Source organism: Falco biarmicus, chromosome 5 (assembly GCF_023638135.1).
Source record: "Falco biarmicus isolate bFalBia1 chromosome 5, bFalBia1.pri, whole genome shotgun sequence".
Taxonomy (NCBI): domain Eukaryota; kingdom Metazoa; phylum Chordata; class Aves; order Falconiformes; family Falconidae; genus Falco; species Falco biarmicus.
In genome coordinates this window covers 39414876-39440288 of record NC_079292.1, presented here as the reverse complement: position 1 = coordinate 39440288, position 25413 = coordinate 39414876, and the positions used below count along the sequence as shown (strand labels likewise).

Sequence of the window (25413 nt, the reverse complement as noted above, 5' to 3'; positions counted from 1 at the left end):
TTCCTCTGGTGTCTTCATCCACTGCCTACCTAAATTAATACATCCATATTTGACCTCAACTAACAGGTCTTGTAGGTGGGGCTAACATTACCTGCTTTGATCTGAAAAGCTGTAATTTACAGTCCTGGCCTAAGCACCACAGTTAAGATCTGCGAAGATGCTGTTTTCTTATTCCTGATAAGGAACTCTCTGCAAAATTATTTCCCTCAAAGGAGAGGGAAACTTGCCATTTCTGGACAACCTCTAAAAAAGGCAACCAACCAAACACTGAAAACAAACATCTCCCCCAAATCCCTAAACAAACAAGTATCTGGCTCATTTTTCTGTCCTACAGAAGGAAGGAAGGATTGACGGAAAAGTATTAAAGAATATTAATATTATAGTCAGTACTCTTTAGGGGTGAATGTTACAGCAGAGCTCATCTTTGTCCTTGACTGTCGTTGCAAAACATTGTCAGTGCTGTGCAATGCTGTCTTTTTGATCCATAATTTTATTTACAATGCTAACAATATAGCGATATTGCACAACAATATTTTTTAATGCCATTCCTCAATTTCCAGCACTTGATAGCCTGCTATGTGTGGATTTACCTCATCTTTTTCATTTAGTTTCACACCTATCCTTCTGGCCTTTCAAGCTGTCTTTGTTTAATGAGAAAAGAAACAGATTGCTAACAGGTCTATCCACATCATAACTGAAGCATTTATGTAAGGGTAAAACTCAAGTTGCCTGTAGTGAATAAATCTGTAAATAATATGGTCAAATATTTCCCTGCTACGATGCCTCTTTGCTACATTTTTTCTAAGGATCAGCAAAGGAACATTTTAAGCATGACTACAGCAAGGCAACAGTTATTACAGCGGTAACTTGCAGGTAGGTCAGAATGATAAGAAATACTAAACAAATTTTTCATTTACAGTTTTGTAAATACATCCCTCTCATCATGGGAAGAAGAACTTGCAATAATTTTAGGAATCTGTATTTTTTTATCTTTGATGTAAAATACTGTTTTGTGTTTAGCCTTTACAACTTCTTTTTTTTTCCAGAAAATTGACTTGGTTTTATTTATTTTCAAAAATAAAAATATTACTTGATATTAGGATGAAACTTTTTGCTTGAGTTAAGCAAAAAGTTCCAGTAAAAAGGTGGGGTTTTTTTTAACTAGAGAAAATATTTGTATTGTTCCTGTATTTCAAAAGGGCTTTCTTTTTAAGTGAAACATGAGCCAAATACTGATTGTCCAAACATAGCTCTATAAATAGCAAAATCATGATTTAAGTTATTCTTCAGCATAGTTATGAGAGCACAAGTTTATTAAGACAGGAGAAGTAAGCATGATATATTTGCAAAGTGCTTGGAGTGCAATTTGTTCGTTCTTCATGTCTCACTGCTTTCTCCGTATGGTCTCAAAGGAGAAAGCCCACCTTGTCACAGTTCTGCTCAGTGGTCCCCCCAGATGGAAGTTAAGAAGTGTTAGTTATCTCATAATATAGGCTGTCAGTGAAATGTTTTAGTGCTTCATATGTGATTTAAAGTCTGTTACTAAATCTCTGGGCTGTTGTATATTTGGTGGGCCATTCCATGCTATGGGTGTTTAAGTGTGTTGGGTTTAATACATGGTTATGCTTAAGCTGCAGTTCAGTGAGCAGCAGAGCCTGATGTCCTATGCTTATGTCCGTAAGATGAGACCTAATGCCTTCAGCCTGAGCATCCTTTACCTTCTCGGTAAAATAGCCACCCTGTTTATCTTCTATGCCCCCACCTACCTGGAATGGTACAGCTGCCTGGGCAAGAAGATAGATTGCTTTTAGTGGTGACAAGCTGGGTGTACTGGCCATGTTTGTGCTGCCTGGACAGGGAGCCTGAAGGAGCTTCCCTAGACTCCTTGGGACCCAAGCTGTTTAATCAGTGCACAAACCATAAGATCTAAACATCACTCAAATCTTTGCTTTTCAGTCAAGTTAACTTCAAACTGACCTCTGGATTCATGAGCCATTAGAAACAGACAGGTAGGCAGAGGGCAACACTATTGCAGGAGCTTATTTCTGTCAGCTAAAAACTGATCATTTGGCATATGCTTAAGACTTTTGATATGTAAGTAGCAAATAACATTTACATTACATCCATAATAATACTTTAATACATTTAAGGTGATTCAAAAAGTGGGGTCTAAGCTAACACTGTACCTATGAAAACACACTTTTAAATTTGATTGAATTTGGCTTTTTCACATTATGGGATTTCTTGGATTTATTCCTTTAGATATTTATAAAAATTAAAGACTTTAAACTGTTACCAGTACAGTGAATGATTTGCAGTGGAATCAGATACAGAGCTTGGCGTTCCACTTTATGCCAGGTGCCTGCTTTACCTTGAGTTTGAATTTTTTTGCTTCTTATTATAATTGTTTACTGGGTTTTGTTTTTTGGTTTTGGGGGGGGGGGTAATTGGATAAGTTTAGTTATTGCAAAAGCAAGACTATTTGTAATGGTCTGGGCCAAATATAGTGCATTCAGATGGTATGCAGGTTTACCTAAAGAGCTTTGACAACCTCTTAATCTTGATATGTAGCATCACCGTCTATTCTAGTCATGGTCATTTAAAAAAACATATAATGCATGTCACGCTAAATTGCACACTAGCTGTTTGTTTAGTATGGCTGTAATTACACCATAAACTGAATTGCAGTTGAAACTGAAAAATGGACCTGTAGCAATATTTTCAAAGTTTATAGGTCTTTATGCTAAACCACATCTTAGGTTTTCCCAGACAACCTATAGTCATCTTACTGCCCATTAACGCTCCTTTCTGGATGAGGTAAGGAAAAACGAGCCTCAGGGGCCAGAGATTTACATTCTGATTTGATGATACTTTAAAGCCTATGTGTAGTTTTAAGTAGGGGTCCAGTACATGCTACAGTATTAAGGTCAGTTATTAGTTTGCTTGCCTGGAGATTTCCCCTGCTCTGTGAAGTGTTTTGTTATCTGCCTCATACTTGAAATTCTTCAGTCTTTGCACTTTCAAAACTTCCATTGACCGATCTCAGTATTGATTGCTTGTGAACTGTAACAATCGCTCTTGCTTGTCTGATGTCTTTAATCTTTGTATCCAGTTCCATGTCATGGAGGCAATATATCTACATCCAGGCTCGTGTATCTGCAGACTCACAGGGGATGTTTGTGAGACAAATTGCTGTGGAAACAGCTAAACGTTTTCCAAGATGGAGGAGGAACGCATTCCAACATATCATAAATACGAAACATGTATGATGGAGTTACCTGTTAATGTATTTTCTTTTTTCCCAACAGGTCCCATAAGCAGCATTTTGGTGAACAAATATGGTAGCCGGCCTGTGATGATAGCAGGTGGTATCTTGTGTTCATTTGGAATGATTGCTTCCTCTTTCTGCAATAGCGTCCTGGAACTTTATCTATGTATTGGTGTCGTTGGAGGTAAGAGTCCTGGTCAAAAGGTATTAATATATTATATTATATTATATTATATTATATTATATTATATTATATTATTTCTAATACTGTTCTACCATTGAGCCTTACTGGTCAAGAACCCACTGTGCAAGGCACTGTACAAATACAAGCCAAGAAGGTAGCAAGATCAGTTCATTTCAGCTATCTGAACTATCAAATCGTTTAAATTAGCTGGTATGATGTTAAATTATTTCATAGGGTATTTCAGGAACAACCGATAATTTCATTCAATAAATGCTGTATGTATGTATTGTTCCACACAGCACTGTAATTATGGTATAAAAATTGATTGGCTCATGACAGCACCTATTACAGTCATTTTGTAGATGTAGAATGTAGAAATTCACATTCCTTCTTTCAGCTTTCAATCGTTGCACGTCAAACAGAGTGGCAGAGGCTAGCAGAAATCTAGTGAAAACATGAAAGCTAGTGCCAGCTTTCTGTAGGTTCGTACATACATTTACTTTCAGTTCAATAGGTTTCTGTTTGAAATCCCCAGGGCCAATCCCCAAATAAAATTATTCATAATCATCCATCAGAGGCCTGGATATTGCCTCAGGCAATGAACTAATGTGATCATTAAGCCAGTAAATTAAATAGCCTTCTTCTATCAAAAGTTGTGGGTTTGGTTTTTTTTTTAAACTACATCCTCAGAATAAGGAAGGCAAGTGAGGTGAAATATTGGCAGGTAGTAAATGAATAAGGTAATACTTGTTCTTATATTCAAGCTTATCTTTCTTTATGTTGGGACTAAAGGACTCTGTCTTCGTTCAGTGATTATTTCTTAATGCTCTTATTTTTCACATCCTAAACCTGGGGTCTACCGAAAGAGTAAAGTCACAGTCCAGGAATGAGCCTATCTTGTCCCCTGTGCCATCCAGCAGATGTGTAGCTATGCAGACTTTATTGCCTAGATGTCTTAATACAGAGAGAAGGCCTAGAGGTTCAGCTTATACACTCGGCTGATGTGGATTGGTGCTCTGCTCCCATGCATGTCCTCTACAACTCTTCCACCTTTAGCAGTGACTTCCATACTTGTGGAAGTGTAGCTGAATGTGTCGCAAAACAGTTAGCCATTTTAAGCTCCACATTTGTACACAAGTTTGATCTTAAATAGAGCTGGAAGTAAGAAACGAGGACATCTATGCATTTAAATACACCCTGCATTCATTGTAGCTGAAGTGACATTATGTTACTTTTGTGAAATGAGCCAAGAGAGAATTGCATTATAACTTAGTAAATTTAAAAGTGGTGAGTCAAGGCAGTGACACCATCATTCCTCTGTGATTCCCCTGTCACTATCACTGCTGAAATACAGTAAGGAGTTTTGGCTTTTATTGCAGTGCTATAGGGGAAATGGCAGAATGCCACCACGACACAATCTTGGCATGAACACGCGTAGGCAGCAATGAAACTGTCTTTCATTCTCTGATGCTGGTTGGTTTCTGTCTTTATTGGGAATCACTGGAATAGACACTGGTCATTTAAAAATAACTTGAAAGAGGTGTGATGTGTTTTTCAGTGCATGACCTGCAATAATACTGTCTTTTATGTGTTTTTTAGGTCTGGGTTTAGCATTCAATTTACAGCCTGCCTTGACCATGATTGGCAAGTACTTCTATAAGAAGCGTCCCATTGCTAACGGACTGGCCATGGCTGGAAGTCCAGTGTTTCTGAGCACATTGGCACCTCTCAACCAATTCCTCTTTAATGTGTTTGGCTGGAAAGGAAGCTTTCTCATTCTGGGAGGACTTCTTTTGAACTGTTGTGTGGCTGGGTCACTTATGAGACCTGTTGGACCGAAAACAGTCCCGCCTATAAAAAAAGATGTTGAAAAAGGCACAGGAGATTCTCCCTTGCACAAAAACAACAAGAAGTCTTTTTGGCAAACCATGAATAAATACCTAGATCTTTCCCTCTTCAAACACAGAGGGTTTCTGATTTATTTGTCTGGGAATGTCATTATGTTTATCGGTTTCTTTGCTCCAATAGTATTCTTGGCTCCTTATGCCAAGCACAAGGGAATTGATGAATATTCTGCTGCATTTTTGCTGTCTATCTTAGCTTTTGTAGACATGTTTGCTAGGCCTTCAATGGGACTCGTAGCAAACTCCAAGTTTATCCGGCCAAAGATTCAGTACTTTTTCAGTTTCGCTGTCTTGTATAATGGCGTCTGTCATATTTTGTGCCCTCTGGCAACAAATTACACTGGCTTGGTGATATATGCTGTATTTTTTGGGTTTGCGTTTGGAATGGTTAGCAGCGTTCTTTTTGAGACATTGATGGACCTCGTTGGGGCTGCCAGATTTTCCAGTGCAGTTGGACTTGTCACCATCGTGGAATGTTGCCCTGTGCTCATAGGTCCTCCTCTAGGAGGTAAGAACCTCTTTTATACTGTTTTTTTTCAGGCATTACAGCATAATCTTGCAATTTAGCGTTGCATTAATATAAACATTGTTCTTAATGTTATTTAATGTTTTCACTGTGACTAGGGACATACTGTAGCAGTAGTGTACCACATCTGTTATCTTTCGGCTTTACAGCTGCAGATCCACATGAAAATATAAAGGCATATATTGCATGCATGTGCAATAGATAGATTAAGAGTGTATCTCTACTGGCACATAAATCCAGGTGATAAATACATGTTTTCCTGATAGCACATAGTGCTAACTTTTCAACCTTGATTTACATGTATTCAGTTCCAATTTGCTCATTGCCAACACAGTTGTTACTCTCTTGAATTGATTGAATCCTCTAGTAGTTTTGTGGAGATCTCACAGATCTTCTAACTAGATTTCTCTAAACTAGTGGCAGCTAGAGGAGCACACACTTAAGTTTAAAATAGCAACTTTAGTTTGTATAAACAGAGAGGATTGGCATTTCTAGAAAAAAGAAGCCAGCAGGGAGGTACTAGAAAGGACAGGGACATGCTCAGCAGCCTAGGCAGAGTGCACGCATGGTGGGATGCCAGCATGGTGCTGTGGAGTGTTGTCCCCTGGCATAATTTCACACCACTGCCCTGCTCTCCGCCAGTCCTTTAGCCTGTTTCTATAGCAAACAGATAATGTGTAAGGCAATTCAAGAGTGTGAACTGGCTGAAAGATGATAATGTTACCAACTTTATTCTTTTGAGTGTAAGGGGAGCTTAAAGGGAGCCTATGTGTATACCTTAGACTATATTCATAACTTTTGGGCTTCTAGCACCAAAAATTTTGAAGAGTCTTATCTAAAGTGTTTTCTGTTTACTAGAATTTAGTCACTATTTAGTAATGTTAAAGTGTTTTCTGTTTACTAGAATTTAGTCACTATTTAGTAATGTTGTTAGTAAGTTTTGTAGTTTTAAGGTTTCTGATGATACAAGAAACTAAAGAAATAGATGGTCAAATATTATTGAAAAGTACTGGTTAAGAGAATGTGTATGTGTGTTGCAGTGTAAGCCCAACTTGTGAACATATACTATACCCACGGGATAAACAGTGCCACAGAAGTCAGCAAGATTATGTGTGTCTAAAAAACATTTATACATATCAAAGTATTTTGAGGATTATTGTCAGTATTTCTATAAACAGCATTGTTGCGTGAAATTTTGAATATGGCTAAACAATTCCACTCACTTAAGTACAATAATATTTGTTAAAGTAAATTTTTAATAGTCCTCAAGATAGTCAGTGTTTCTCTCATCTTTTAACATAAAAATTCCTTTTGGTAATGGTAGAACACAACAGATTCTCACGCAGCCTCTTGCTATGCCACCTAGTGGGCGGACTGAGCCGGTGACTGCTGGAGCCCAGCCTTTTCGGTCAGGTTCTAAAATCAATGTTAGTATTAACTCTAAAGATATTAAATTTAATATTTATGGGGCAATAGCACACGAAACTATTTATTTTTCAGTATATTAGCTTTTCAGGAGTTTTGAAAAGTATGTGTTTGTGCTATAACTCTATGAAAAATTGATTTATCTTATATTATGCTGAAGTAATTTTAATGCAGAATTTCATTTTTAATCATCAGTTTTATGAGTCTGCTCATTGAGAAAAAACAGTAAATTGTACTTTTTACACTAATAGGTGAATTATACGCTTGCAGTGCTATTTGAGTTTTTCCTAATACTAGGCTTGTGAAATAAAGACTAAAATAATTTGATGGCTTGTAAATGTGTATCAGCTGAATAGGCTGACATTATGGCTTCAACCCAGTAAAAGCATCTAAATGCATACAAAATTGAAGTGTGCAGGCTATCCTGTGGATTCCAATGCTAGTGTAGCAGTATTCAGAGCTAAATACTTGGATACGTGCAGATGTTGATTTGGGAGTTGGGAAAATCTGGGAAGAATGGCTCATAAAGTGGAAGAACAGTTATATTTTATTTTCCTTGTCATGACCCAACTAATCTCAGAGGTGTGGATGTAATTTTTAGGTACAGGTTTCATAGTTTAAAACTCAGCAGTTGAGTATGATAGCTTGAAGGGACAAACCTTTCTATCTCTTTCACCAGTCACAGGAAAGTAAAAATTGCAAAGTTGATGTACAATGACAGCAGCATAAAAAGACACATACCTCTTCATCCTATTGTCTGTATGCAGCCTCTGTGAGTGTCAGTCATTCCAAAACAATAGGAAACAAAATTAGGAGGAAAATAAAATAAAAAGGCAATGAAATAATGAAAATTAAACAACTAAAAAAATGTCTGTCATTATTCATTAAGCTTTACTTACATTGTTCTTCAATATTTTATCACTGTCAGTGATTCCAATGACAATTGCTACTTTGACAGGTTTTGTTAGAGTTCTGATATATATGTTAGACAATTTGAACATGTTGAAATGCTTTGCTGCTCCAACTCCAAAACCAAGCTATATATAGATATTTCTCCTAGGAAAGCATCTGGATTGTATTGGGCATCCTATTTTAAAGATGTTTTTTCTCTCTTCTTGTCTTTGTATTTCAGGTTGGTTGGTAGATGTTACTGGTGAATATCAGTACATGTATTTCGTCTGCGGAGTGATTGTGATTGTGGCCAGTATCTGGTTATTCATTGGCAATACCATTAACTACAGGCTTTTGGCAAAAGAAAAGAAGTTAGAAGATGAGAAGCAGAAAGCACAGAAGAATGCTGACTCAAAGGAAGCCGAACCATTAACAAACAATGAGAACGAAGATGCTGCCAGCAGAGCTGATAAAGCTCTTGAAGATCCTTCAGAAAGAGAAACCAATATTTAATCTGCAGTATAGCTCAGAAGGCAACATTTATGACTTCCATTAGAAATATGTCTTCAAGACACAGGCCAGGTTTTTTTTGGTAATAATGATCAGTCACAATATTGGATGGGAACAGATTTTTGCCCTGTGGCAAGACTCTTAGTTAAATTACTATCTACAGTTTATTTATTTCAGTGATACAAAATTGAGATTAAAGAGGTACTGACTCCATGCAAATGAGTCCATCAGACTATGACTGGACAATCAAGAGTCAGGTAAACCAGACAATAAAGCCTTCCAATAACAGTTTTGTTTAAAATATGTATCTAATGCAAAAGTATCTCCTAGACTTATTTAGGAAGATACTTTGCTTTCTTTAGAATATTGTTAAAGTCTGTTGAAATCATCTGCCCAAACTGTATTTACCACTAATATTAAAAAGAATATAAGCTCAAAGATTTTTTGAAAAGAGACAGAGTACCTGAGTGAAGCACACTGAAACTTTTTTCTCTTTTGTATGCCCACTAGATCAAAAAGATACATTATGCCTGTATAAACAATTATAATATGGATGTAAAAATTAAGGTTAGGAGACGAACAGTTGGTGGGCACCATCTCTAAAATACAATAAACAGCTGAATTACAATATATTCCAGAAGTTGTTTCCTCCTGTGATAGCTGACTACATTGTATTTCAACGTACATTTGAATCCAAAGTATGTTCAGACTTTGCTAATTCAAACAGAGCTAAAATCTGTCTGTATATAAAAGGATTTAAACCCAAGATTTACATTGCTAACAAGAGTGGCAATTAGGTGTTTTGCTTTTTTTTTTTTTCATTATGTAGTCCTGTATGGCTGAAGGGTCTGCACTGGACTGTGAAACTTTCTTCCTAAAGGGACTAGACTCAGAACCTGCTGATGTTAAAAGGATGCTTACCCTTGGCTTTTGTGGCCCAAATCAGTTTGGTTTATTGGCGCGTCATTAGTTGTTTGATGGTCTGCTGGGAGGATATTTAAGGTCTAACTTCAGGTATTTGCAGACAGGTAACTGTACCAGTTCTCAGCTCCCTTTCTCAAGTATTCAGTGAAAAGCTACTTCCTTTTTCTAATGCCAGTTTGAGCAAAAATGCTGCAAGGCACATTGACAGTGCCAGTCTGGAAGCTTTGTATTGACATATCATTTTTGTGCAGGATATTTGGTCTTGTGTCTACAGTTTCACACAGACACTCCTATCAATTAAAATGTACACAACTGTTCCTCTTCCTTTAGGCAAAAGGAAGCAGAAGTCTACAATTTGACTTTACAGAAATCATTTAGCATTGCACTTGAAAGCTAGAAATGCAAGCTTCTGAAGGTATTAAGTGAAAATATTTCTGTTCTGTTTGTAGGTGAGGAAATGTGTTATTTGTTTCAGAGAGATGCCTGCAAATGACTCAGAAATTGTGAAAATTAAGGGTCTGATTCATAAAACATTTATGCACTGTTTATGGAGGATACACATACACTCAATTCCAGGAAAAGAATGTAATTCTTTTTAGTTCTCTTTTAAATCGCAAAAAGTTGCAAGTATATTGGACAGACAGCTAGCTGTGTTAAACACACTTTGAAGCACCAATAATGAAGAAAAAATTAATAGTAAAATAAACAGACACAGGAGTGCTTTTAAGAAAGCCATTTCTTAATAGTAATGTTTGATATTACTATATCCACTCTTCTAAAAAAATTCTGGCAGAGCTTGCTTCTGTTTTGCTGGGTTATCATCTTACATACTATGAAGTTCCACAGTAATGCCGAACTTTTTCATTATCTCAGCACTGTTTTGGAGGAGAAGCATCATGAATCTACTCACAGCATGGTACAGAAATTAATACCTACTTTTTACCTAATTATATGCAAGAAAACCAAATGTCTTCTACAAGTCCTGTAGCATATAGGCATATCAGCAACAAAATATGTGCATTTCAGAGTCTGGGGAGGAAATATGGGTTACATGATCAGATCTGAGCAGTGAACTGTGTAAAGGAGAATGATTTAGTCCTACTAAAATCACAGTTCCTCGTTCAGCCCCCAGCTTCAGAGAAGTAATAAATACATTGCACCTCCTTCCAAATGTAGCCCTGCCAGCACCCCATGAGGTAAAAACATTGCTTGGTTTTTAGCTATACAGACAGAGTGAATTCAGTATCTATGAAGTACAGCCAGAAAGTGATGAGGAATTTCATAGACACCAAGTTTTCATAGAGTGTGGAATATCAGTTAGAAATACTGGATTGTAAACGATGAACTGAAATTTTATCCAAAGAGTAGTCCTCAGGAACATCACTCTTCTCCTGACAGCAAGTGGTAGAAAGGCAGAGATTATTTGAAAAGAGATGATTATAGAGGCTGAACCAAAATTACGGAGGCAAAATTCTCGGTGCTTATTATCTCTTTGCAAAAACCATCATGATTAAGAATACAGGGTAGAAGACAAGTGTCAACTTTTGACTTAAGTCTGGTAAAATTTGCTGTTGTGTAAATAAAGGACTTGGAAAAAAGATGATAAAAGGCTCTCAGGAAACATGCAGGCAACTTTGCTGTTGTATGCAGGATCACAGAATACAATGCAACATGGCATAGGAGATAAGGGAAGAACAAGGTTCCTTGAGCCTTAGACACACCTAACCACAAGTAACAAAAAATTGTATTACTATCTCAGAGGAAGTAAAAATTTATATAAACACAACCTTCTACAGAGACACCATACTTCCATCTCTGGTCAATTACGTTAAAAAATAATAGGAATGAAAGAGCTGCTTCAGCACCACTCACCAATATGCAATTTTTAATCCCATAAGGGAAAATGATACAGCAGGCAACTGGAGCAATATAAGGTAGTAACTGAATCAAGTGAAACATTTCCTTACACCTCTTTCATTACTTTTCCTCTTAATACTAGCAACAAAATCAAAACCGTCAGAATACTCTTGATATTACTGAATGTTAAAGAAGTTAAAATCCGGAGATGAATGAAGAAAATTGGAACCATATGCAAAAACTGCCTGAAATTAAAAAGCTGTATGTTCCAAATAACAGGTCCTAAAGAGGCAATTGCCTTCTATAGGTAGCTCTTATTTCTGAAAGTAATAATAATAGCAAATTACCTTGAATCAATTCTGTAATGAGCAGCAAAGTAGCAAAATGAGTATAACTTGCCTTCATACCCCTGAATATCACTCTGCACTGAGCTATAATTTGTACTGCAAGTCATTTCATCATTACATTTTTGCTTTCAGGATAAGACCTGGGTATATACTATCTCTCTAAATTCCCTTGGTTTCTTTTAATTACCTCACCCCAGTCTGGACCACTGTAGGGTCAGGACTAAGAGATGGCCCTGCCTTACAAGGATGAAATGTACTCTCAAACTTCAAGACATACCACATGCATCTTTTATGCACTATGGAGTCTGTAGTCTCTGTCAATCAGTGCAAGCAAATCCTTAATTGGTCTTAATCTCATTTATACTCATGTATACTTCATCCTTTTCATTTCTCTGCACAATATTGATCAGTCAATAAAAACAATGCCAAAACCTTAAAATTAGTAGGAAAGGAGATTACATTAATAATATTTTTCCTATTTAATATCCAGGTTAAATTTCATGTAGTTTCAGAGTACACATCCGGATACTTTTATTTTGACGTCGTACTCTTCTCTGGTAGCTGGAGAGGTTTTTTGTATTGCCCTTTCCAACTCCAGAGAAAGACTTCTCACCAGTAATTCCCAGTACTTTTTCAACAACATGTCGAAAGTTCACCCCTCCTGCCTCTCCTCATTGAACTGTGGTTGCAACCATTGCCAGTTCTGTATTTCCATGAAGTTCATAAAAGCATATTTTTATATGAATTCCTGTAGCATAACTAGTAAGACTACAATCCCTTTATTTCAGGAGTGTGATTTCTGAACTGTTTTGACAGAGTTAGAGAAGGTCTTATTTTATTTTCAAAGAATTTGTTTTGTTTTATTTGGTTGGGTTTTTTAAATTATGTTGTCCTTATGAGAGAAAGTTCAACTTTACTTACTGCTGAAGTGAATGGAAGCAATTTCACTGACATCATGATTCAAAATTCACATGAATTTTAATGGTCTTTTTGCATATCAGCATCTAGTGCGCTTAAAAAACATTTGGCAGTCTCTACATAATTGTTCCTCCCAGAGAACTCTCATTCCTCTTGAAGATCCCCCACCCGCCACCCCATTATTCATTTTGATGTAAGACACATAATTTGGACCTGGAATGCTGTGACTCTTAAATACTTACTTGTCATACTCTCCTGAAATTCCTAAGCAACATTTTTCTCTTGTTACTTTCAGGCCTGGATGGTTGTATTAGTAGGGAGGTAATGCTCAGGTATATAATAATCTACAGATACCACATACAGCCATAACTGGGGCAGCCATCAGGATTTCAGTAAACAAAGCCAGTGACCATTTCTATAGGTGAACATTCTGTAACTGATACTGACAATTTTGCCTATAAAAAAAATATAAATCGAGGCAAATTTTCTTAGTTTCTTTATAGATTACTATTTTTCTATTCACATGAGAGGAATATAAAGGGGATTTTAAAACACTTATTTTCAGAGGTGACATAGTAATTTTAACAAGGCACTCTGGATTTTTTTTGGGGGGGTGTGCTTTTCTGATATTGTGCATATATATGTATTGAAAGTGTTTGCATGAATTAGCCTTTTGATCATTATTTGCATAAGCTTTGCTATATAATTTCAACATAATTTCATAGAATCATGGAACAATTTGCATTGGAAAGGACCTTAAAGTTCATCTAGTTCCAACCCCCCTGCCATGGGCAGGGACACCTTCCACTGGGCCAAGTTGCTCCAAGTTCCATCCAGCCTGGCCTTGAACACTTCCAGGAATGGGATATCCACAGCTGCTCTGGGCAACCTGTTTCAGTGCCTCACCACCCTCATAGTAAAGAATTTTTTCCTAATATCTAAAGAAATCTACCCTCTTTCAGCTTAAAGCCATGCCCCCTTGTTCCACCACTACATGCCCTTGTAAAAAGTCCCTCTTCAGCTTTCTTGTAGGCCGCTTTTAGGTACTGGAAGGCTGCTGTTAGGTCTCCCCAGGGCCTTCTTTTCTTCAGGCTGAACAACACCAACTCTTAGTGTGTCTTCATAGGAGAGGTGCTCCAGCCTTCTCCAGCCCTCTGACAATCTTTGTGGCCATTGGACTTGCTCCAACAGGTCCATGTCCTTCATGTATTGGAGGCCCCAGAGCTGGACGCATTACTCCAGGTGGGGGTCTCACAAGAGCAGAGTAAAGGGGGAGAATCACCCTCCTTGACCTCCTGGACATGCTTCTTGTGATGCAGCTCAGGACACAGTTGGCTTCCTGGGCTCCAAGCGCACGTTGCTGGGCCATGTTAAACTTCTCGTACACCAACACCCCCAAGTCCTTCTCCTCAGGGCTGCTCTCAATCCATTCTTGGCTCAGCCTGTATTTGCGCTTGGGATTGCCCTGACCCACATGCTGGACCTTGCACTTGGCCTTGTTGAACTTCATGAGGTCCACACGGGCCCACTTCTCAAGCCTGTCAAAGTCCCTCTGAAAGGCACCCCTTCCCTCCAGCGTGTCTACAGCTTGGTGTAGTCAGCAAATTTGCTGAGGATGCGCACAATCCCAGTGTCCATGTCACTGATGAAGATGTTAAACAGCACCAGTCCCAGTACTGACCCCTGAGGAATGTCACTTGTCACTGGTCTCCACTTGGACATCAAGTCATTGATGGCAACCCTGTGAATGCAACCATCCAGCCAATTCCTTATCCACTGAGCAGTCCATCTGCCAAATCCATGTCTTTCCAGTTTAGAGACAAAGATGTCCTCCAGGACAGTGTCAAATGCTTTGCACAAGTCCAGACAGATGACATCAATTGCTCTTCTCTTATCCACCAACGCTGTAACCCCATTGTAGAAGGCCACCACATTTGTCAGGCATGATTCACCCTTAGTGAAGCCATGTTGCCTGTCACCAATCACCTCCATAGTTTCCACGTGCCTTACCATAGTTTCCAGGAGGATCAGCTCCACAACCTTGCTGGGCACAGGGGTGAGACTGACTGTCCTGGAGTTTCCCAGGTCTTCCTTATTTCCCTTTTTAAAAATTGAGATTATATTTCCCATTTTGCAGTGAGTGGCAACTTCACCAGACTGCCACGACTTCTCAAATAGGATAGATAGTGCCCTAGCCTCTTCTTTTGCCAGTTCCCTCAGGACCCATGGATGCATCTCCTCAGGTCTCTTGGACTTGTGTACCTTCAGGTTCCTTAGATGGTCTGGATTATAGTCTTCTACAGTGGGCAGTTACTCATTCTGCCAGTCCCTGCCTTTGCCTTCTGTGACATGGGTGGTGTATCTGGAGCACCTGCCAGTGGAGACTGATGCGAAAATGTCATTGAGTATCTCAGCCTTCTCCATGTCCCGGGTAACCAGGTCTCCCGTTTCCTTCCAGAGAGGGCCCACATTTTCCTTACTCTTCCTTTTATCACTGACATACCTGTAGAAACTTTTCTTGTTGTCCTTGACATCCCTGGCTAGATTTAATTATATCAAGGCTTTAGCTTTCCTAACCTGATTCATGATCCCTCGGACAATTCTCTGTAATCCTCCCAGGCTACTTGTCCTTGCCTCTACCTTCTGTGGGCTTCCTTTATGTTTGGGTTCGTCCAGGAGTTCCTTATTTACCCATGCAGGCCTTCTGGCATTTTTGCCTGACTTCCTCTTTGTTGGGATGCATTGCTCCTGAACCGGAGGAGGTGATCGTTGAATATTAACCAGCTTTCTTCGGCCCCTTTTACCTCCACAGCTTTATCCTATGGTACCCTACTAAATACATCCCTGAAGAGGCTAAATTCAGCTCTTCTAACTCTAGAGTAGTGATCTTGCTGTTGTTGAATTTGCATATTGTTGTTTTGCAGTTCACATTTTTCTTGTCATCTACCTCTCAATAGAATTTTGGAGACTTGACCCTGGAAGAATACAGTTAACAAAAAGCTTAATGATAAAGCCTGTACAGACTATTAGAAAGTCTTTCAAATATTTGAGGCCACTTACAGTTCTATTTTTAAGGCAGTGCATATTTATGACCAAATTATTTATATCAAATGACATAGCTTTATTAGGTCTAAACCCATACTTTTATAGTTTTTGCATCACTGATCTGGTATAAAAACTCACCATGACATTTAGATATCCAAAGTCTACTGCCCTTTCTGTGAGATGCTCATCCTCCTCTTTTTTTTTTTTCTTTTCTTTTTTTTTTTTTCCTTCTTTCCTTTTCTGAGTTAGTGGAATTAAATGGAAACATTACATAGTCAGAACATCCAAACAGTTAAAAAAACTATTACAGAACACTTTGCAGTTTGCATTCCTGACAAAATCTGTTTCTTTGGTTTATAAACAATAGAGAATTTTAGGTTGCTTTCCCTTTAGTGGGGTGGTTAGGGAGATGGTCCCAAAATGTTGGTTTGGGGCCAAGGAATAATGATTGTTCTTCATACGCTCTTTACAAAATGAGAGATGATTGTTTCTTCAAGTTACTCTTCTTCTTAGTCTACAAACCATTCTTGCCTTCTAGGACCTATTACAAAGTCCACTGAAGCCAGCAAAAATACCTATCAAAGTCAAAGAGCTTTGTCAGACATTGGAGGTGATGTGGCTTCAGTGGAGGCTTCAGCCTTATTTTCTCCATATCAAATCTCAGGAGTATCAGAACACAGCAAATGCAGGATTTGTTGCAACTGGCAAATCTAGCTATGTCTACATAATATTCCTAATGAATTAGTCCCTAACTTAACGCACAATAGGTGTTATTTTAATACTCTATATAAATAATAAAAAACCAAACATAAACTCTGAATGTAGATTATAAAATATAGAGGATATATTTAAATAAATATATGAACAAATCTGTTTAACCCCAAAGGAAATTATCTATTTCCTTTCAAGCCTTCCATCAGCAGTTTATAATCTTCATTTTTCTTATTTCCAGAGAAAATGGTTTATGACTTTTGGGAATGTATATATAGACACATATATAAGGGAATATGTATGCATATGTATGTATGTGTGTATTTATGTATTCCCCTATATATAAAACTCTAATTTATATATATTATATATATTTATGTATATATAAAATATATATAATGTTTTAGAGTAAGTTGCATACTGTGCCTGATAAATGAAACATATTTGTAAGTAAATAAAAGACTTTAGCAAATGACAGAAAAATGTAAAGTTTTTCTCTAAGAGTATATGTTATTATTTTTCAGTTTCTGCTGGTTTTATTTATAGTAGAGATCCATTGAGAAAACTGCAATATTATGTAACACTGATATTTCAACTATGGCACATTTCAAAGTGGCCTAAGATCACTGAGAATTTTCATTGTTAGACTGTGAAACCTACATTGTTGGCGAAGGGGTTGGTTGGGTATTTCTGCTGTGGAAGTATTAACTAGATGATCTCTGAACAGACCACAACACATAGGCTGAGTTTTCATCTCCTGTAGTATGTATGACAAGATCATAGGAAGTATTGATGGACATGATATTCTTGTAAAGGATATGGAAAATTATAATAGTCAAGGCTCTGTAAACAATATTCTCATTAAATTATTATGGGAAACTCTCCAGAACACTAGTTTTTAAAAACACTGACAATTTTTTATACCTTTTCCAGGTTTGTTTTTGGGGTTTTGGGTTTTGTTTGGGTTTTTTTTAGTTCAAGTAGGCAAGCCCATGAAAACTCGACGTTTGTCTCTGACTGTAAATTTTCTACATTAAGGTTATTGAGAGTTTTTTTTCAGAGTGGTACATAAAGCAGTTACATAAATACCCTTCCTGAAGTGTGACATAGGTGCATTTTCCACTTATAGCTTACTTGGAAAGTTCACCATGTTTGCAGTCTACCAACAGAACTTGGTATTGCTATGCAATAATTAAAAGTGCAGTAGCCATTGTTGTTGACTAACACATTTTTTTCTTTCTTTTTGTATTTTGCAATACTGTATGGTTTTTACTTGAATATACTGGCTAATTTGGGGGTGGGGGTGTGGGGGGGTGACAATCATTTAGTAGCTAGAGGTGCTATTTATGTTCCAAAAAGATCTGGGTGAATGGTAACATTCTCTTTCTAGATGCCAAATCCTTTTTTTTGACCTGACAAAATTCATTGTTCATAATGTATATTAACCCTGTAAAATGCTTATGCACTGCATTACATAGTATTTAAATGCATTTTTACTCATTATCTTCTATTCCATGCTTGTACTAGTGTCTAATATGTCAAGTTTGTCCATATATATTTATCAAAAATTGCAAGGAAAAATGTGTACAATAAACAATTTAAAAAAATAAAATTTCCATGTAAAGTTTCTGAAAGGATGTAAATTCTGATTTGTTAGACTCTTTTATAGTAAGTTATTTACACTTTTAAAGTGTGCAAATATTCATTGGTATATTAATTGATTTATTATTCAAATGGAACTAAGGTATCAAAATCACTTCTGCTTGCATACAGAAACAGAACTGGAAGATTTCCTATGTAGGAAAGATACTACCAGTAGGTGAACAAGCTGCCAGCCCCTTGCTATTCCTAATTCCACCATAATTATGATTTAACCTCATACGTTACTCACTTACTGTCTGGACACCCATGACTTTTCCCCATTACTCTGATTGGGATTTTTTTCCTATGTTCCATGTTCATGCAATATAATTCATTTATCTCTGAAGAAGATGAATTTATCATATGGCTTGGAATAGTAGACGTATATAACACTATTTCATCTCCTCTTTCTAAGTATTCCCAGATCCAATATATTTGTCAATTGACTTAAGGTTATGATTGCTTGCTGCAGTTAAATTGGTGTTTATTTATATAATGTGATTGGATATTTAAAATTAGAAGTATTAAGGAAGTATTAGAGATATGTATTAATATTAGAGATGCTAACATCCTTTGCATGCTATCTACATACTTTTACACAGAAGCACAATAAGCTACTGGGACATAAAGGTGTAAAAGATGAACTATTGAATAAGAAAGAAATAACTGTCTATGAAAACAAATGGTCATTATTTTTGTATTTCTAATAACAGTAAAATTTATTTTCAAAGAATGTTATCAATAATCTTCTTGATATGGAAGTGTTGATTCAATTACCAGAGTATATTTAAATTTTGTTCATATTCTAGCCTTGTAATATTTGTATATTTGAGTATTTGTAATATTCATAAATAATCCGTTTTCAGGGATTGACCAAGTAAAAAATAAAAATAAAGTTAAAAATACATAGTAACAAAATTGTCCCTTTGGCAAAATGAACCAGCTACAGTATTTAACCCTGCTCAAAGACATTGTTGATATCACTTGCATGCCTAAAGATATGTTGTCTCACTGAATCTGATTGCATGACTAATAATACATTGCTGAGTAATAGACACTGAATTCAGAAAAATCATGCCTATTCGTGAGGGTTTGCATTTTGATAATTTGAGTGGCAAGACAGATAGAGACCTCAAACTGTACTCTGTCTGTAAGGTCACTGTTACTATGTTTTCCCACAAATGGTATTTGATTCCAGTAATGAGCCCGTTTAACTCTACTCGTTATTCCAAATTAATAGGTTACATTTACCACTGCAGCTCAGCAGTAAGCACTTCTACAGTTTTATTCCTGTGATCAAGACTTAAAAGCATTGCCATTCAACAAAATTCCTAATCCATAATGTGCATATACTACAATACATATAATTATATCCCTAATAGTATGTATGTGAACATTTATTTCTCCTCATGCCTCCTCTTCATATGCTTTGATATACATGCATTTGCCATAACACATTATGCTTTGGTTCATCTGCTTAAATTGAGATAAGAAAATCCCTAGAGATCAGAGATACCAAGTTTATTTTTTAAATATAAAATCAGAATCATAAATCAAAAAAAATAAATGATATATATAGTGCATTAAATAGAGACACATAATTGGTAATTGAAATTCACTGGTTGAATAAGTAGTCCAATTTTCATTAAGGAACTTCTAATTTCCAGTGCCTGATAACACCAAACTGTAAGTATATCCCATGAGGAAACAAATAATTTGGTTAGAATATATCCACCTCTTCAAACAACTGTTTTTCTCATAGAAGCTTCCTACAGGATCCTATTGTATAATGAAATGATGTTTTCACATCAAAACTGAGATGTAAAGACATGATTCTGTTGTTTCTTTGACTACCATGAGAACACAGTCTTGTAGTCTTTTCTGTACAAAGGAAATCTTGACCTAATCCACAGTTCCACACTTTTTCTCACAAGATACAAAAATGATTTACCTGGAGAAAATCCAGAAACACTCAGGCAGTGTGTTACATTTTAAGGGCACTTAACCTACTTTTTGTCCATTAGCAAAGATGGATCTTAAAACATCTGGAACCGTACCTTCTTCAATTCAGTTTAGAATTTTAGAATTGCAAATGCTAGACAAAGGAAAGACCTGGGAAACTCCAGGACAGTCAGTCTCACCCCTGTGCCCAGCAAGGTTGTGGAGCTGATCCTCCTGGAAACTATGGTAAGGCACGTGGAAACTATGGAGGTGATTGGTGACAGGCAACATGGCTTCACTAAGGGTGAATCATGCCTGACAAATGTGGTGGCCTTCTACAATGGGGTTACAGCGTTGGTGGATAAGAGAAGAGCAATTGATGTCATCTGTCTGGACTTGTGCAAAGCATTTGACACTGTCCTGGAGGACATCTTTGTCTCTAAACTGGAAAGACATGGATTTGGCAGATGGACTGCTCAGTGGATAAGGAATTGGCTGGATGGTTGCATTCACAGGGTTGCCATCAATGACTTGATGTCCAAGTGGAGACCAGTGACAAGTGACATTCCTCAGGGGTCAGTACTGGGACTGGTGCTGTTTAACATCTTCATCAGTGACATGGACACTGGGATTGTGCGCATCCTCAGCAAATTTGCTGACTACACCAAGCTGTAGACACGCTGGAGGGAAGGGGTGCCTTTCAGAGGGACTTTGACAGGCTTGAGAAGTGGGCCCGTGTGGACCTCATGAAGTTCAACAAGGCCAAGTGCAAGGTCCAGCATGTGGGTCAGGGCAATCCCAAGCGCAAATACAGGCTGAGCCAAGAATGGATTGAGAGCAGCCCTGAGGAGAAGGACTTGGGGGTGTTGGTGTACGAGAAGTTTAACATGGCCCAGCAATGTGCGCTTGGAGCCCAGGAAGCCAACTGTGTCCTGAGCTGCATCACAAGAAGCATGTCCAGGAGGTCAAGGAGGGTGATTCTCCCCCTTTACTCTGCTCTTGTGAGACCCCCACCTGGAGTACTGCGTCCAGCTCTGGGGCCTCCAATATATGAAGGACATGGACCTGTTGGAGCAAGTCCAGAAAATGGCCACAAAAATGGTCATAGGGATGGAATATCCTTTCTGTGAGGAAAGGCTGAGAGACCTGGTGTTTTTCAGCAAATCAGTATTTCAAGTTAGTGTATCTGAAAGAAAAGCGAGTTGTGAAAACTAGTATTTATCTTAAATTATTTTCTTTTTAGCATTTTGTCATAATTTAGAGTAAATGGGCCTGGAAATTAATTAATTTTCTTCCCCTCTTCTGTTGTCTTCTTCTTACTTTTTCACTAATACTGACTATGCTGAAAAAGTATCCATCAAGTATTATATATTTTAGCTACTAGACATGGATATTCTTTTAAAAAAATTACACCTAAACAACAACAGTAGGTTAAAAAAAATTTGAAACAAAATATTTTTATTTTCCAACCAGTTGTAAGAGCTTATGTTATAAAAAGCATCTTTGAGAAATTTCTTGGAAATGGAGAAGTCTCCATAAAGAAAAAACTGAACCAAAATACATGACTGGAGGGGATAGTGTTTAGCATTTGTAGATACCATCCTAAAATCTTGCACATATTATTTAAATTAAATATAAAATTAGATGGTTATATCTGGAAATTGTCAATTTTCATTTGAGTGCTTTTAAGCACTAGCATCAATGCAAGGGTGGGTTTTTTTTGTTTTGTTTTGTTACAAAAGCTATTAATTTTGTTTCTTTTATATGTCTATTTTTTCCTGAATATATTTTTTTTTTCCTCTGGAAATTGTGTAACTGTAGTTAATCAAGCTATATATTTTCTGTACAATACTGTCGCAGGTTTATTATGACAGCAGAAGAATTTTGATGCCTTTTATCCCAATTATATACAGTTCCAATCAAGTATTATGGCTGTTCCCTTTCCTACTTCCCCTTCATATCATTTTTAATAAGCTGGAAATGTACACAATCTATTTGAAACCTTTAAAGTCTATGAAATTGGAATGGGAAATTTGCTAATGCCACTTTCCTTGTTTCCTAATTTAAGTCAGGCTGAAGTTCATCAGCACAATCTATTTTGTTTTTATTGTCCTCATCAGAGTTTGTGGGCACTTATAAAAAACACAAGCATTTAATAAAACTCTTTCTACGGTATTTGAATTCTAAGCACAAAAGCCACATGAATTATTTAGGAAAATGAATTGTTCAAACATCTTAAAACACATTTTCTGTTAAAGTAAGTTTGAACTGAATACTAATAGAAAAGTTTTGTCTTACATAATCTGGTTCAGATATCCATAACTTGTAAAGGTGTTTGTATTTTCCACAAAATAAATATTTTCAGAAACGGTCCTGTAGATCCCTAAAGCTGTAGCTAGGTACCAAAAGAAATGGCAAGATTTCTGAAATATCAGACATGTATCAGTTTTCACTGACAAAAGAGTTTATTTTGGAGGAACAGTGGTTCATTTTGCCAACCATCATAATATACTTTGATTAATAACTGCAATTCCACTTTGGCCTGAATGATAGATGAGTAGCAGTTAGACACTATAATTATTCAGTTCAATCACTGAACTGAATAATTGGGCAAAAATGTTTGAGGTTGAACTGAAGATTTTTTTCCCCTCACATAAAAATTTTTTCTTTGCCTGAATTACAAAACAAAGCTTTTCAATTCCATCTTGGACCTTCTGAATGGAAATAAAGGGAAAGTTTGATACCATTTATGAAACAACAGGATTTGGCAATGTTCACATTATTCATCAGACAGACATACAGACAGGTTCAATTCTTTCTTCTACCTGACATGAATGAGCACATGATTCCCTCTTCTAAAGCTGCTGGGGATTCAGGAGTGAGTTGCTGTTCTGCTGATAATTTTTACTGCCACAGAGACTGGCAATCTTCTGTTCCATTTCACATGGCAGCACTCTAGCACCTGGTCTATATGTCTTCCAACAGAAAATATTTTATGCAAAGTGAAGGAGCACTGACAAAAGGAATTGATAATACCTGCACACTGGAAAAATCCTATGCAATTGTTTTTGGGGAATATTATAGGAAATGCATTGGTTTGAAAAGATAGTGTCCACAGCTTTTGAAAGACTGAAATAAAGTGGATTGGCATTGATAATGTCCTCTTCCTTTTTACTCAGCGATATCCACTGCAAATAGAAGGGTTTGTTGCTGGGTATTAATAAAATCCACAGTCAGCTCTTTTGTGTTTACATGGACACTGGATTCGATGTATCAGAGCTACAGCCTGAGTCAATTGAAAATGACTGCCTCACAGGACTAGATATTTGTCTTCACATCCTCAAAACCCAGAGGTGCAGAATTTCAGCCTGGATACAAAATGTAACTGAAAATGGTAAATAATGATCCAAAGTAGCAATTATTTTCCAAAAGACTTAATCTTTCTAGCAATATTTTTCCCACAAGTGACTGTCACACAGTGGTCTTAATTTGCGTTCCACTCGGGTTTATTAAAGCAAGATTTTGACTTAAAATTAATCTAGTGAAAAGACATTAAAAACTCATTCATAAACTCTGCCGCAGCAGCAGCAGCAACCTGGAGATTCAGTGTAGCTGCCACAGGGTGGCAAGTGGGCTGTTAACAAAAGTATGTAGTCCCAGGGTTTCAAAAATGTGACATAATTGCCCTCAATAATTTGAGATTAACAGGAGTTTGCAGCTGGAGGACAGCTTTAAATTCTGCAGTTGGTGTAGGGCATCAACAACAAGCATGAAACACCCTGGGACCATTTACAGCTCCATTTTGTGTATCAGTTAATAACTTTTTCCCATCCCTGTGTCATCAGCCTCGGCAATGTGTTTTCTGTTTACCAAAGCAACAGTCATCGAAAGGCCTGCATGATAACCTTTCTGTCACCTTCCTCCGAGTGCAGACTAGACAGCTGACTGGAGAGCCTGGGGTGGAAATTGCTGGCCTCACACTTTTTGCACTTTCTCCAGATTACAGTTAAGCATCCACAATACACACCAACTAAGCAATGCCTTGCTTCAGTGCTGCAAGGTGGTCATTCAGGGACTCATCTCACTGACTTATGCCAAGAAGTATCTGTTTTGAACACAGAACACAGTCTTCCTCACTACCCAAAAACATGCCAAGGGATGAGCATGACACTTCTAAGCTGAACAGTTTCTGTGGTTCTTTTCCTGGTATTTGTAAGCTTCAGTGTGCATGAATATAGTCCACAGGGAAAAAGTAAAATTTTAATTTGTGAACTTCTCTTTCTGATGGATTTTCCAGAAACCTTAAGAACCTCACATGGAACCAATCAAAAAGCTTTGTGAATAGATTTTTCCACTTCAGGCTGTCTGTCCTTAGACGTGTTTCTCTGCCAAGAAATTTTCAGTCTCTTTATGGAAAAATACATTCTGGAATAAATTTTTTTGACCAACACATGTGACTGTGAAAATTCTAAGCAATCACATGCTGGAATTACCATTGGGTGGTGGAAGGAACACAAAAAAACCCTTGAAATGTAAGAAGGCTCAGGAATAACATGTTCAGGAGTCTCTTCAACTCCTGAAAATCTTTTCTCTTTTGGTATAGACTTTATGGGAAAGTTTGTATATTTAGAAAGCTGTCCTTCTAAACTATGGGCACAGGATAAATTAAAATAAATAAAATGTAAGATAATTGGAATTTGTTCCACATCTGTCCTGTGGATTATTTTGGGAAATTTCCAAGCAACTCTCTGGACTTGATTTGTCTCCATTTTCCTATGCTTTTAAGCATACAAGAAATCATATCTAGAGACCTTTGCAAAGAAAGGTGAAGCCTATGAATTCAAGGTGTAATATCAGTGATTATTAATATTTTTATGTTCTCAGAACACATACTATTTTACTTGTCACCTTTGTAGCAGCTGAAGTACCACTTCCCCTGTTACAGAATTGCAGGTAATAAGTTCTCAGCATGAGGTTGCTGCATCCCTGAAGAAAGAGTACCACACAGCTACTCACTTTCTAACACCTCTGGCCTAGAAAGAACTTTATAGTTCAGCAAAACTCAAAGCCACATATTAAATCTAATGCAACCATTTCTCTGCTCAGCTGCTTATTTCTGGTGGGGTTTACTTTCATGGGAAAGAATAGATATGGACATTTGTAACAGTGCTAAGGGAATAGTTACTAAAGAACATGTAATGGCCTATGAAGCTAAAAATATGAATCAAGCACCAGAGTTTCAGGAAAGTATCTGATCTGTCTGAAAAGTCATCTTGCTTAGTCAGCACATCTCTTTTTCTACTATGAAAACATGTATGTGT

The 25413-nt window shown here is 37.1% G+C and overlaps 1 protein-coding gene across 2 annotated transcripts in view; it reads left to right on the top strand.

Moving 5' to 3' along the window:
• Nucleotides 1–11783, top strand: part of SLC16A7 (solute carrier family 16 member 7) — an 81398-nt gene extending 69615 nt beyond the window's left edge. For both annotated transcript variants that reach the window (XM_056340864.1, XM_056340863.1), the window contains exons 3-5: nt 3309–3452; nt 5052–5864; nt 8440–11783. In XM_056340864.1, the coding sequence (XP_056196839.1) occupies nt 3309–3452; nt 5052–5864; nt 8440–8711 (1229 nt within the window). In that variant the 3' untranslated portion in view covers nt 8712–11783. The remainder of the gene's footprint in view (nt 1–3308; nt 3453–5051; nt 5865–8439) is intronic.
• The last annotated feature ends 13630 nt before the right edge of the window (nt 11784–25413 follow it).